This window comes from Salvelinus fontinalis, chromosome 9 (assembly GCF_029448725.1).
Source record: "Salvelinus fontinalis isolate EN_2023a chromosome 9, ASM2944872v1, whole genome shotgun sequence".
NCBI classification, from domain to species: domain Eukaryota; kingdom Metazoa; phylum Chordata; class Actinopteri; order Salmoniformes; family Salmonidae; genus Salvelinus; species Salvelinus fontinalis.
The window spans coordinates 50,452,879-50,468,176 of NC_074673.1; the positions used below are offsets into that span (position 1 = coordinate 50,452,879).

At 41.7% G+C, this 15,298-nt stretch overlaps 1 protein-coding gene and 1 non-coding gene across 3 annotated transcripts in view; both read left to right on the forward strand.

Annotated features, from left to right (window-relative positions):
- Positions 1-557: 557 nt before the first annotated feature.
- The window catches only part of alkbh3 (alkB homolog 3, alpha-ketoglutarate dependent dioxygenase), a 40,765-nt gene continuing 26,024 nt past the window's right edge, over positions 558-15,298 (forward strand). For both annotated transcript variants that reach the window (XM_055934770.1, XM_055934768.1), the window contains exons 1-9: positions 558-641; positions 1,041-1,152; positions 1,416-1,519; positions 1,696-1,730; positions 1,857-1,904; positions 2,214-2,317; positions 8,948-9,036; positions 9,441-9,650; positions 12,658-12,756. In XM_055934770.1, coding sequence (XP_055790745.1) covers positions 1,077-1,152; positions 1,416-1,519; positions 1,696-1,730; positions 1,857-1,904; positions 2,214-2,317; positions 8,948-9,036; positions 9,441-9,650; positions 12,658-12,756 — 765 coding nt within the window. In that variant the 5' untranslated portion in view covers positions 558-641; positions 1,041-1,076. The remainder of the gene's footprint in view (positions 642-1,040; positions 1,153-1,415; positions 1,520-1,695; positions 1,731-1,856; positions 1,905-2,213; positions 2,318-8,947; positions 9,037-9,440; positions 9,651-12,657; positions 12,757-15,298) is intronic.
- On the forward strand, positions 12,157-12,211 carry LOC129863036 (U7 small nuclear RNA). Its single transcript, XR_008760904.1, has one exon. It is a non-coding gene; the product is annotated as a U7 small nuclear RNA (small nuclear RNA).

The window sequence follows — 15,298 nt, forward strand, 5'->3', positions numbered from 1 at the left end:
CTATACCTGTTGTTTACGAAGCATGTCTCAAATACAATTTGATCTGATTTGAAGTCAATAAGCTCAGCGAAACCTGAGATCTGAGTGGAGACAGATTGGTGTCTCATCTGGGCAGTGCTTGACTTGGGCAGGAACTCAATGGAGCTGAGTACCGGCACCTAAAACCTTCTACTGCTTGAGCTCCTGATCCTCTTATAGAATATTATCTATAAAGTATAATGGAGCTCCTTTACCTAAATATAAACAGTACTGACACCCAAATTGAACACCAGCACATATTTTAGTTCAAGTCAGGCATTCAAGTGGGACATTTCATTATCTGATGGACATATGAACCTTCCTACTGAGCAACAGCCTCGCAATGTCACATTCAGATGGGGAAAAGGTTGATGACATGGGGTTAAATTTGCACTAATATATACATGTGATATTTATAATATAACATTTGCAGCTTGAAATAGATAATAATACTTATTTTGGCACTACACTGTAAAGTTGTTGGACCGTTTAGGATTGCATAACTAAATAGGAACCCTTAAATTTTGTTGAAGTTTCAGGGGGATTTTTTTCAAGTAACACAGGATAGAGCTGTCAAATTTGATATGTGGATAGCTAGCTTTTAATTTGTTCTAATCCTGTTGGTAAGTAACAACAAGCAAGAAGATGATATTTAATACCAAAATATGTTGGAGACGTTCATAGTCCATGTACTGATCTAGTGATGCATTTCACTCAAGCTGTAAGTTAGCGCTATACGTAACGTTAGCAAGCTAAGGACTCCAAATTGGTGGCCACCATGCTAGTTGCTTAGCTTGCTATCTTGTAACGTTAGCTTGGTGGCTGATAAAATCATGCCATTTATGCTCTGAATTTTTATTATAAATTGTGTTATTGTTACAGAATTCTACATGGCTTTTGAAATGCATTTAAGCACAACCAGCTTGCTAGCTTCAGAGAGAACATGCAGTTTGATGTTATTACAAAGTTGGCCTCTGGGTGGCAGTATATGCGAACTAAATGTGACTGCTTGTTTCAACCAGTTTCAGACCTCCAATCGTGGTCCTCCTCTAGATGTGATGTCGGATAAACGTCAGCGTGCAAGGGTCCAGGGCTCTTGGGCCAAACCACTGCCCAAACAACCACGTCCAACAGGTTTTCTCTCTGTCATGCAGACTAAATTAGACCAGGGCCCATATTCACAAAGCGATTCAGTATAGGTTGGTCTAGGATCAGTTTTACCTTTTAAGATGTTAATGATTAAGAAAGATTATATGGGTGGTGGGGCGGCTCTCCTACTCTGAGACACTTTGTGAAAACAAGTCCAACTCTCCTACTGTAAATTTGAGAAGTTCCATCCATGGTAATATGCATGTTTTTAAATGGTCAAATGGAGGCATATACATTTTCTTTGGCAGGAGCAATTTCCAGTTGCAGCACTGTCGTGATACCAAGTGCCAATCCACCACCTGCAGGTTGGGGAGTGGGACAGCGGATGTTTGAGTATCAACAGCCTGCTAAGGTAAAAAAACAAAAAAAAAAGGATTGGAGTTTATTGTGTTAATAATAGATATTTTCCGAGAGAAGTTTTGATTGAGGTGTCGCCATTGACGACAGATTAAATCAGCCCTGGGCTGACAAGGATCAACTAAAAAGTTCCCCTTCTTTCTTTCTCTCTCCTTTCTTTCCCTTGCTCAGCCAGTCAGAGATGTCCCTACGGAGAAGGCGATAGAGTGAGTAACTTGATCAAACAGTCATCTTCTCTACTCCGTCATTTAAACAACCCAAATGAAAAATGGTTACCCCTAGTGGAAGTATAACAACAAGTCTTTACACATGCACCCTTTCCTGTTCCTCAGAATGGGGGGTGATTATGAGATCAGCCATTGTCCATCAGGAGTGTCAAGGTGAGTTCAAATCGAATGCATAAGGAGGTCCATTAGACATTGGATCAACCATATAAATGACAACAGGGTCCTGTTCATTAGGGGAACACCGTAGCAAAACGTTTCACAATGGAAAATCAAATTGTGCTTTTCTTAATTTTTTTCTTTTTGGGGTGGGGGGGGCAAGCATGTTAGCAAGTTCAGATAATACCTCTCCATTTCAAACTGTTTCCTTCCATTTGTGTCTACTGAACACAACCCAGAATCTCTGTCAGCTACTGCCTTCCACCCACTTAACCTGTCTGCTTCCCCGTTCAACAACTCTCTCAGACTGAGGCTGATCCATGGGTTCCTACCACCAGAGGAGGCTGACTGGGCCTTCAGTAAACTGCTAGCAGAGCTGCCTTGGTCTCAAAAGACTAACTACAGACAGGGTAGGTCGACAATCATGTCTCCAAGGATAGACCACAGAGCAATACTGTACACACAGCCTATAGACGTGAGCAAACTGAAAACATTTTTTTATGGGTGCCATGTTGGCATTGGAAGTTTCTCCCAATTAGAATGTTATTGTCATGGAACATTTGGTACCAATGTAAGATCAACCATCCCTGTACAGCTGACCCGGGATTCAATCTCAACAACAATTCCTATTCTCAAGCTAACATGCTAATCATTGCCCTACCAAAACCATAGCTATCTACATAGCTTCCTTTACCCACCGTTCCTTCCCATATTGACCACATGACGGAAGGACTGGATCAGGACAAGTCTTCTCCAACCATAGGTCACGGGAGGAAAAGAGACAAGGAAAGACCATTTAAGTGGAATTGGAACCCAGCCTTGAATGAAGTTGCATCAGATTTCCCATTGGTCTCTCTGTTGGATTGAATCCAGCCACGTTCCATCATTGAGCAAGACACAGTAGCAGACGACAACAACACGGAGGCGCATGACTCAAAACCATTAAGCCCAACAAGCATATGTAGGAAGAACATGGCCCAGCCGCTGCCCCTCACATTGTGTCAACACGAGTCAATTGTGACATCTAGGTTCAAGAGGAAATAGAGGAGGGGGTGCTACTGCTACACACACACACACACACACTATATGCACACACATACTACACACATACACCCACTCCTCTTTATAGCCTTGCTGCACATTGACTCACTTTTTCCTACTCAAGCAAGACTCTAAATAGGCTCTACATGACTAAAGTTGTGTTCCAAATAGCGCCCTATTCACTAAAGAGTGCACTACTTTTGACCAGAGCCTTAGTGGCGTGTATTCATGGATGCCAATAATCCAAAGCCTGGCAGATGGCAATATTGATCTGGTATTGATGGTTTTGTCTTACCATCCAAACACATTGTATGCAGCTGGCAATACATTCGTATCCTAAAACATTCTCCATTCAGGCTGCCAAGGTGTTGATTTCCTCCTTAACTAGAGTTAATGGCGAGAAGAATTTGGGAAATATGCATACTTTCTTTATGAAACACAATTTTCCGACACCTTGCTAGTGGCTAATGCTACATCCTGATGTTGCGCCCTGTGTACATCCAGGGGTGAACAACGGACTGCTGCAACTTGATTGGCTGAACGCGATAAGCAACATCCGGGACTAGCATTCCTAGGCATTAGCCACTTTAGCATGGTGGTGGAAAATTGTGTTTCATAAAGAAAGTTATGCATATTTTCCCTGTTTAACTGCCTTCTCGCCATTAAATCTAGTTAAGGAGGAAATGTTTTAGGTACGAATTGGTTCACGGGGATACGAGTTTATTGCCGGCAGAAATACAATGCTTTTGGACGGTAAGATGGAAATGACTCTATTGCCATCTGCAAGCCTTTTTGCTAGGATGCCAAGGGAAGCCAGGCTTTCCCCCAAATTTTACCAAGAAATAATGTATAAAATAATTTATTAAGTCGCTCTGTGTTTCATAATTGTCCTTTTAATTCGCAAGTGGCTGAATGCATCTCGCCGAAGAAAACATCAGTGAGCGAAACAGCGCCCCTCTGTCTCAGTATGTGTAGTCCATCTATCTGATGCTGTCTGGTCAAAAAGAGTATGACATTGTTGCTGCCCATAGTTTTAAATTCAATAGCAATGGAAGCCAGTGAGCATTTGGCCTCACTTGATAAAAAAATATATAAATATAAAAGAAAAGCCAATCAGCGTTGAGCTGAACTGAGTGAGCTCCAAACTGAGTGCACCAAAAGAAAGTGTCAAGGGAAGCCAGTTCGAATTTGGCTTCACACCAATCACATCAAAAGCAAAACGTCATTGACAGAAACAATGTGAATTGTTGCATCTCATTGTGTCGTCCTCCGGTAAAATCGGTACTTTCGTAAATTAGCCGTGGATGGAGATAGGGATTTGGACTTGTGGACTTGGTGTACCGGCCAATGATTGTAACGGCAATTTTGATCCAACCTTAAATTCATACATTGTGCCCCTACCCTGAGAGGATGGAAGTTCAATATGTAGCTAGATGTACATTGTAGGCTCACATTAACTAGCTGGCTCATCATTAGCGATGAAAGTAAGCAAGCCTTTTAGCCAGGTAGCGTAGTCTAGGACAACAAAAACAAAACGCGTGTAGGCTACTCTATACGGAGTCATAGACCGCTTTGCTAACTTGAAACAAAGGACAGATGGCATTGGCATTCCTCAGGCTACAAGTAGGGTGACATGTTTTTGTCTACTTGAATGCATACATACATACACACACACACACACATGCACACAGATTTAATTTGAAATCAGTGTTATGGACAGCCACATGATAATTAGCTTAAGTTGATTGGACAAAATTTGTTTATGATATCTTTAAGTTGTCACGGTATTAGACTAAGCATAGGTGATTTGATGATGTTGAAATGGTGAGGGAATGATGTTGGTGGCAGAAGCTCCTGTTTTTTTGTGACTTGCAGTAATTCAGCAATGGTTCTAAATCAACAGTTGTTTAGTAGTCCGAAAATGTTGGAAACATTAAATTGCTTGACCATGCTGTAGGTCATGTAACTGTTTGTTACATTCAATATTTGCTTTGTGGACTTCACCGGATAGATGTTGCTCTCAGGTTTTTTGATGAAACAAACATGTGGTTGAATTTATTCTGCCTACTGTGACTGTCTTTTAGTTGTCTCGCCCTTATGTAACAATGTTGCTTCCGTCCCGCTCCTCGCCCCAGCCTGGGCTTGAACCAGGGACCATTTGCACACATCATTAACTGCCTCCCACGAAGCATTAGTTACCTATCGCTCCACAAAGCCGCGGTCCTTGCAGAGCAAGAGAAACAGCTACCTCAAGGACTCAGAGCGAGTAACGTCACCAATTGAAACGCTACTTGGGCGCACTGCTAACTAGTTAGCCATTTTACACCGGTTACACTTATACTGAACAAAAATATAAATGCAACATGTAAAGTTTGGTCCCATGTTTCATGAGCTGAAATAAAATATAATAAAAGGTTCCAAAAGCTTATTTCTCAAAAATGTTGTGCACAAATGTGTTTACATCCCTGTTAGTGAGCATTTCTCCTTTGCCAAGATAATCCAACCACCTGACAGGTGTGGCACATCAAGAAGCTGATTAAACAGCATGATCATTACACCGGCGCACCTTGTGCTGGGGACAATAAAAGGCCACTGTAAAATGTGCAATTTTGTCACACAACACAATGCCACAGATGTCTCAAGTTGAGGGAGCATTCAATTGGCATGCCCCCTGACCAGTCATGTGAAATTCATAGATTAGGGCCGAATGTATTGATTTTTCTTGTATGAATTGTAACTCAGTAAAATCATTGAAATTGTTGCAAGTTGGATTCATATTTTTGTTCAGCATATATATCACGGTGGTGTATAAACTAACGGGTAATAGAGCAAACAACGCAATTATCACAACACACCGGTTGTAATGTGGCTTTTTTCCTGGCTTGGCTTCCTGAATGTATTTACCCACGCACTGCTACTGGACCCATATGGGCCCTGGTCAAAAGTAGTGCACTGTGAATGGAATAGGGTGCCATTTGGGTTGCAGCCCTTGACTGACTAGAGTTTTGTTTATCCTTGTCCTGATAACATCTTTTTTATGGGTACAGTGAAAGGTTTTGTTTTTAGCTATAATAAATTAAGTCATGTCTAAATATTTGCTTTGGGCCTAATGTATGAACTGTGAAGTCTCAACTCGAGGACCAGTGGGACAACGTTTTGGCTTTGTGACTGTTTTCTTTTACGAAATGCCCAAATGGAGCTCTGTGAGAAATGTATTAGTGCTTGCTTCCATAGAAAAGAGCGATGGGCTTCCATAGAAAAGAGCGATAGAGCAAGGTTTTATAAAGATGACCTGGGAACTGCAGGTTTGCCACATTTGGGGTGACTATATCATGGCACAAAATAGTTTATCTTTTGCACCATGAAAATGTCGCACTTGGAGTAAAACAAAGCAGTGGAAGGCACTTAGAACAATGACCACATTACTTAGCCCACACACTGCCAAATGTGGATGCAAATTATGATGTTTTTTGGTAATTTCTCAAGAAATCAAGTACAACTTATGATTAAATGCTATATATATATATATCTAGATATATATATATATATATACACACTGCTCAAAAAAATAAAGGGAACACTTAAACAACACAATGTAACTCCAAGTCAATCACACTTCTGTGAAATCAAACTGTCCATTTAGGAAGCAACACTGATTGACAATAAATTTCACATGCTGTTGTGCAAATGGAATAGACAAAAGGTGGAAATTATAGGCAATTAGCAAGACACCCCCCAAAACAGATTCTGCAGGTGGTGACCACAGACCACTTCTCAGTTCCTATGCTTCCTGGCTGATGTTTTGGTCACTTTTGAGTGCTGGCGGTGCTCTCACTCTAGTGGTAGCATGAGACGGAGTCTACAACCCACACAAGTGGCTCAGGTAGTGCAGTTCATCCAGGATGGCACATCAATGCGAACTGTGGCAAAAAGGTTTGCTGTGTCTGTCAGCGTAGTGTCCAGAGCATGCAGGCGCTACCAGGAGACAGGCCAGTACATCAGGAGACGTGGAGGAGGCCGTAGGAGGGCAACAACCCAGCAGCAGGACCGCTACCTCCGCCTTTGTGCAAGGAGGTGCACTGCCAGCGCCCTGCAAAATGACCTCCAGCAGGCCACAGTTCGCAGTATTTGGACTATTTTCTACATTGTAGAATAATAGTGAAGACATCAAAACGATGAAACAACATATGAAATCATGTAGTAACCAAAAAAGTGTTAAACAAATCAAAATATATTTTATTTACCCTTTGCCTTGATGACAGCTTTGCACACTTGGCATTCTCTCAACCAGCTTCACAAGGAATGCTTTTCCAACAGTCTTGAAGGAGTTCCCACGTATGCTGAGCACTTGTTGGCTGCTTTTCCTTCGCTCTGTGGTCCAACTCATCCCAAACCATCTCAGTTGTTGAGTTCGCGTGATTGTGGAGGCCACGTCATCTGATGCAGCACTCCATCACTCTCCTTGGTCAAATAGCCCTTAGACAGCCTGGAGGTGTTTTTGGGGTCATTGTCCTGTTGAAAAACAATGGTAGTCCCACTAAGCGCAAACCAGATGGGATGGTGTATCACTGCAGAATGCTGTGGTAGCCATGATGGTTAAGTGTGGCTTGAATTCTAAATAAATCACTGACAGTGTCACCAGCAAACCACCCCAAAACCATCACACCACCTCCTCCATGCTTCACTTTGGGAAGCACACATGCAGAGATCATCCATTCATCTACTCTGCATCTCACAAAGACATGGCAGTTGGAACCAAAAATTTCAAATTTGGACTCACCAGACCAAAGGAGAGATTTCCACCTGTCTAATGTCCATTGCTCGTGTTTCTTGGCCCAAGCAAGTCTCTTCTTATTATTGGTGTCCTTTAGTAGTGGTTTCTTTGCAGCAATTTGACCATGAAGGCCTGATTCACGCATTCTCCTCTGAACAGTTGATTTTGAAATGTGTCTATTACTTGAACTGTGTGAAGCATATATTTGGGCTGTAATCTAAGATGCAGTTAACTCTGCTGCATAGGATAAGTTCATTAGAGGTAACTCTGGGTCTTCCTTTGCTGTGGCGGTCCTCATGAGAGAGAGTTTCATCATAGCGTTTGATGTTTTTTGCGACTGCGCTTGAAGAAATGTTCAAATTTTTCACATTGACTGACCTTAATGTCTTAAACTAATGATGGACTGTCGTTTCTCTTTGCTTATTTGAGTTGTTCTTGCCATAATATAGACCTGGTCATTTACCACATAGGTCTTCTGTCTTCTTGTCACAACACAACTGATTGGCTTAAATGCATTAAGAAGGAAAGAAATTCCACAAATTACGTTAAGGCACACCTATTAATTGAAATGCATTCCAGGTGACTACCTCATGAAGCTGGTTGAGAGAATGCCAAGAGTGTGCAAAGCTGTCATCAAGGCAAAGGGTGGCTACTTTGAAGAATCTCAAATATATAAAATATATTTTGCTTTGTTAAACACTTTTTTTGGTTACTACATGATTCCATATGTGATATTTAATTGTTTTGATGTCTTTACTAGAAAATAGTAAAAATAAGGGGGAACCCTGGAATGAGAAGGTGTCAATTTTTGACTGGTGCTGTATATATTTAAGTATACATCACCATTTACAATGACATTACTGGGACCTGAAAATACACTGTTTTGTTGTTTACTGTCCATATGTATTAAACTTTTTATATCACTACACTATTTATTATTGTCCCTGACAGAGCTCCAACTAGTCATGATTTCTCATTTTTGTCAAATTGCCTTGACACAAATACAGTACCAATTTAGAGATGTTTCACTTGGCCCTGCCCGCCCAGCTCTATTGAATCAACTCAGTTGTGTCTGTGCAATGTGCATGCACTACAGTAAGTGATTGTGTGTGTGTGTGCGCGCCTGCACCTCTGTATGTACAGAAAATGTGCTTCTATCACTAGGGTCTATTCAAGAACACAGGTTATTCATGCAGTGTAACTGTATTGTCACTGTGTTGTATAGGTGAGGCCTATGAGGAGCCCAGGTTAACCTGCTGGTATGGAGAACTGCCATACACATACGCCCACTCTACTCTGGAGGCCAACGCACAGGTATGGTATATCTGCACCTCCTGCTGCATGATGGGAAAAGTGGAGCTGAATTGAATGAGCGTTGTGCCTGCTTGTAAAAGAGATTTGACCATTTCCTCATGTGTTTCCCCTTTTGCTCTTTACCATTTCTCTCGGACTCTTGCGTTCACTCTACCTCACTCTTCTTGTTCCTCCTTTTACTCTCCTCTTCTGCCAATGTGTACACTAGTACTGCTCACACAACAGCAGCTTATCTATATACTTATTCCCTATCCCCTACTACCTCCCTAAGAAATGCTAAGCATATAAATAATCAGTGAACATGGTGAAACACTGTTTAAAGAAAAGAGCACTATTAACATCTAACATGAGCCGCGTTGCATAACCTCTTTCTCCCTCTTCGCCCTTCTCGCCCTCTCTCTCAGTGGCACCCGCTGCTGGTCACCCTGCGCTGCGCCATAGAGAAGGCGAGTGGCCACCGTTTCAACTCGCTGATGTGTAACCTGTATAGGAACTGCAAAGACAGCATCGGCTGGCACAGTGACGATGAGGTCGCGCTGGGCACCCGGCCCACCATCGCCTCCCTCAGCCTGGGAGACATAAGGGTGTTCAGCCTCCGCAAGCAGCCTGCACCGGTAAGACTGGGATCATGGGGGAGAGGGAGATGGAGGGATGAGAGACAGGGGATATAAGGTCCACCATCGCCTCACTCACCCTGGGAGACGTGAGGGGGGGGGGGACAGGGGATATAAGGCCCACCATTGCCTCCCTCAGCCTGGTGGACATGAGTGTTCAGCCTCCACAAGCAGTCAACGCCTGTTAGACTGGAGGAGAGATGGAGGGACGGGTTACAATCGTGTAGGGATGAGGTTTCGCTCTGTTTGGAGTACCCCCGAAATAGCTCATATGTTGATTGTACCAGTAGGCCTATGTTCCTATGGGTCTTCCCAAGTACCCCCTATGGAAATGGAAAGTACTCACAGGGGTTCACGTATGAGCAGTGATTTTTCTGCCATTTCCATCCTTGGGCAGGCTGCCCAAGTCTTTTTTTCGGGTTGCCTTAGTCCAAACAGTGTCTAAAAAGAAAACATTTGTATTTATTTATTTTTGGTGGGGATGGAAAAACACTTTGTGTAAACTTAAACGACTAAACTAGATATAAAGTATGTATAAAATGGACCTATATATATAATTTTTAAGTAATATAATCTTTGAGAACTAACAATTACCAAAATAAAAACTAGACAGTCACGGAGAACCAAAAATTCCCTAAACTATTTAGCAGTATTCATTTTATGTTTGTGCAAAATAACATGCTATTAGCCATGGAAAATGCATTGTTTCTAATGTAAGATGTGTAGAATTGCAGGAAATTAGCTTTAAACTGCAAAACTATTTTCTGCTTCATGGAGAAATGTGTAGAATTGCAGGAAATTGCCATAAAAATGCACAAATGTCTTTACACCACCACGATGGGTGCCTCTAAAATGGTCTCAAAAATGTTTTGCTGTGCAAACCACGCTCATTGCTACGCCCACCACCCAAGCCCCTTTTTGAACCAGGAAGAAACCTCTATGAGAGTAGTTTGCCATAGATTACTTTAGCCTAAATCTGGACAGTTAGCCATAGTCTTGTTAATACAATGTTATTACCCAAATGAAAAAAATACTACAGTTTACTATATAATACTACAGTTTTAATGTAAAATTATCAGTGGTGTAAAGCACTTAAGTAAAAATACTTTAAAGTACTTAAGTTGTTTTTTTAGGGTATCTGTACTTTACTATTTATATTTGACTACTTTTACTTCACTAAATTCCAAAATAAATAATGTACTTTTTACTCCATAAATTTTTCCTGACACCCAAAAATACTCGTTACATGTTGAATGCTTAGCAGGACAGGAAAATGGTCTAATTCACACACTTATCAAGAGAATATCCCTGGTCATCTCAACTGATGATCTGGTGGACTCACTAAACACACATGCTTCATTTGTAAATTTTGACTGCGTGTCACATGCTGACCATACGCGAGCTTTGCAAAATACATTTACACATACATGTTATTCAATTATTGCACTCCCACTGCTTGTGCGCCTCAGCGAGCGTCTGCGTGGCCAGGCGATATAAAATAAATTGGTTCCATTTGTGACGCTCAACGCGCTGCAATTCTAGCCTCTCCCATCTCCTCATTGTTTTTTTAGGAGCATATACCCACGTGGGTGATTGAAAGATGAACTTAGGTCTACACTCCGGTCGGTAGTAGTAATGCTGTACATTTGGTTTCCAACCGCCATATAAAGTCCAAAGAAGAAAAAGAAGCCTGAAGGAAGGAGGAGAGATGACGAGAAACGAATTCGGTTTCCCGTTTTATCTGTGGATTAATTGTCGGAGTAGAGGACCTTGTTCATTTCAGGTCAAATAACAACCCAATGTTTATATACCAGGACAAATTAGCTAACAGCAGCAAGCTAGCTAGCTAAATTGCCATAAATGTTTAATGCTTTTTGACCTGTCTCCAAATTTGTATAATTGGTTCAAAGTTTTTGATATTTCAACCTGTGTGTTCTGATCGCTTCTGGTGTGGGTGAAGAAAATCAACGTGCACGCGATGGTGCACGAGGGCGCACGTCTGGTTTGGTCAGTATGTTAGTGTCACTGTTAGCCACTAGCTGTACGTAAATTTACATTTAAAAAAAGTAAATGGTGCCGTCTTGTTTGCTTAATATAGGTAATTTTAAATATTTATACTTTTACTTTTGACACTTAAGTATATTTTAGCAATTACATTTACTTTTTGTACTTAAGTATAATTAAAGCCAAATACTTTTACTTACTCAAGTAGTATTTTACTGGGTGACTTTTACTTGAGTACATTTTCTGTTAAGTTATCTTTACTTTTACTCAAGTATGATGTACTTGAGTAATGTCCGCAAATCACAACACTTTTTTAACTATAGTAAATACTACAGTATTTAATTTGCATATAAGGTACCCTGCCCATTCCCCTGCCGCATATCCCAATTTGTGCCACCCATAATTGAGAAACCAACATGCCAAGTATAGACCATGTATTGTGTTCCCTACAGGTTATAGTAAAGAACAGACGCTCAGACCCCAGTCCTACCTACAAGTTATGAAACATTTGCTCTTTTACTATTTCTCCAGGAGGTTTCCTCAAGGAGAAAGCCTGCACTTCAATGTCAAAGATAATAAAACAAGAACACTATAGTAAATACTACAGTATACTACAATCCGCTATAATCCGTAAAAGCACTACATTAAAATTACTTTAGAATATAATAGTTTTCTTTTTCAACAGTATTTACAATATAGTTTACTGTAAATTCTACAGAGTACTAACAGTATTAACTGTATTATTTTTGCGGACTTAAGTCTTTAGTCTGCAAAGACAATAGTTAATACTGTTAGTATTTACTGTAGTATACCGTAGTATTTCTTTCATGTGGATACATCAGTGTTTATACTCAGATACTTTCTAACTAGGTGGTAACACTCATCCATCATAATGTAGAGGAACTGTGCTAGTTGTGTAAGTATACAGAGGTGATATGTGGTGTTAGTTTGTACCCTAGACTCAGTATGTGTGTGTATACATTTGTGTACTCGTGTGTGTCAGGAGGAGGACGGGGACTACACGTATGTGGAGAGGCTGCGGATCCCTCTAACTCACGGCACTCTCCTGATGATGGAAGGAGCCACTCAGGATGACTGGCAGGTAAGCCCGGCTAATCAAATACAGGGACACACCCTAACAACACCATCTACAGGTAACTGCCAAAATAAAGGAAACTAACATAGTGTCTTAATAGGGCGTTGGGCCATCACGAACTGACTGTGTCTGGTACTCTAGTGGAGGGATGTGACACCATTCTACCACAAGGAATTCCATCATTTGGTGTTTTGATGATGGTGGTGGAAAACACTGTCTCACGTGCTGCTCCAGAATCTCCCAGAAGTGTTAAATTGGGTTGAGATCTGGTGACTGAGACGCATTGTTTTCATGCTCATCAAACCATTGTGACCACTCATGCCCGGTGGATGGGAGCATTGTCAACTTTTGTGGGGACTACCATGGTAGACAAAAATAGTGGCCTGCCCATCATTTTTATACATGACCCTAAGCATGATGGGATGTTAATTGCTTAACTAACTCAGGAACCACACCTGTGTGAAAGCAACTGCTTTCAATATACTTTGTATCCCTCATTTACTCAAGGGTTTCCATTATTTTTTACTAGTATGTCCCACACAGGATGACCGGCAGGTAGGCCAGGCCAATCAAACACAGGGACACGCCCCAACAACACCAGGTCGTGTTCATTAGGGCACACAATGGAAAACATTTAAAAACAGAAAACAAAAGTGAATGTTTTTTTTATTGGATATATATATATACATATATTACATTTTGTCGACAAGGTACACACGTGAATGTAAAAGTGAGTTTATAATTATTAGGGATATTTCTTATTCACAATTTACATTTCACAAATACATATTGGCAATTGAGTTAGCTAGCTATAAAGCTCATGTTCATTCATAGATCATGGTCCCCCAAGAACGATTGACCGAACATGTACACTACCAGTCATAAGTTTGGACACACCTACTCATTAAAGGGTTTTTCTTTATTTTTACTTTTTTCTACATTGTAGAATAATAGTGACGATATCAAAACTATGAAATAACACATGGAATTATGTAGTAACCAAAAAGGTGTTAAACAAATAAAAATATATTTTATATTTGAGATTCTTCAAAGTAGCCACCCTTTGCCTTGATGACAGCTTTGCACACTCTTGGCATTCTCTCAACCAGCTTAACCTGTAATGCTTTTCCAAAAGTCTTGAAGGAGTTCCCACATATGCTGAGCACTTGTTGGCTGCTTTTCCTTCACTCTGCAGTCCAGCTCATCTCAATTGGATTGAGGTCGGGTGATTTTGGAGGCCAGGTCATCTGATGCAGCACTCCATCACTCTCCTTCTTGATCAAATAGCCCTTACACAGCCTGGAGGTGTGTTGGGTCATTGTCCTGTTGAAAACAAATGATAGTCCCACTAAGCGCAAACCAGATGGGATGGCGTATCACTGCAGAATGCTGTGGTAGCCATGCTGGTAAGTGTGCCTTGAATTCTAAATAAATCACTGACAGTTTCACCAGCAAAGCACCATCACACCTCCTCCTACATGCTTCACGGTGGGAACCACACATGCTGAGATCATCCGTTCACCTACTCTGCGTCTCACAAAGACATGGCGCTTGGAACCAAAAATCTCACATTTGGACTCATCAGACCAAAAGAGAGATTTCCACCGGTCTAATGTCCATTGCTCGTGTTTCTTGGCCCAAGCAAGTCTCTTCTTCTTATTGGTGTCCTTTAGTAGTGGATTCTTTGCAGCAATTCGACCATGAAGGCCTGATTAACACTGTTTTTTTATTTTTTATTTTTTTTATTTTAAATTTTACCCCCTTTTCTCCCCAATTTTCGTGGTATCCAATCGCTATTAATTACTATCTTGTCTCATCGCTACAACTCCCGTACGGGCTCGGGAGAGACGAAGGTCGAAAGCCATGCGTCCTCCGAAGCACAACCCAACCTAGCCGCACTGCTTCTTTAACACAGCGCGCCTCCAACCCGGAAGCCAGCCGCACCAATGTGTCGGAGGAAACACCGTGTACCTGTCCCCCTTGGTTAGCGCGCACTGCGCCCGGCCCGCCACAGGAGTCGCTGGAGCGCGATGAGACAAGGATATCCCTACCGGCCAAACCCACCCTAACCCGGACGACGCTAGCCCAATTGTGCGTCGCCCCACGGACCTCCCGGTCGCGGCCGGCTGCGACAGAGCCTGGGCGCGAACCCAGAGACTCTGGTGGCGCAGTTAGCACTGCGATGCAGTGCCCTAGACCACTGCGCCACCCGGGAGGCCCTGATTAACACTGTTGATGTGTCTCCTACTTGAACTCTGTGAAGCATTTATTTGGGCTGCAATTTCTGAGTCTGGTATCTCTAATGAACTTATCCTCTGCAGCGGAGGTAACTCTGGGTCTTCCTTTCCTGTGGCGGTCCTCATGAGAGCCAGTTTCATGATAGCGCTTGATGGTTGTTGCAACTGCACTTGAAGAAACTTTCGAAGTTCTGGACATTTATTGACTGACCTTCATGTCTTAAAGTAATTATGGACTGTCGTTTCTCTTTGCTTATTTGAGCTGTTCTTGCCATAATATGGACTTGGTCTTTAACCAAATAGGGCTGTCT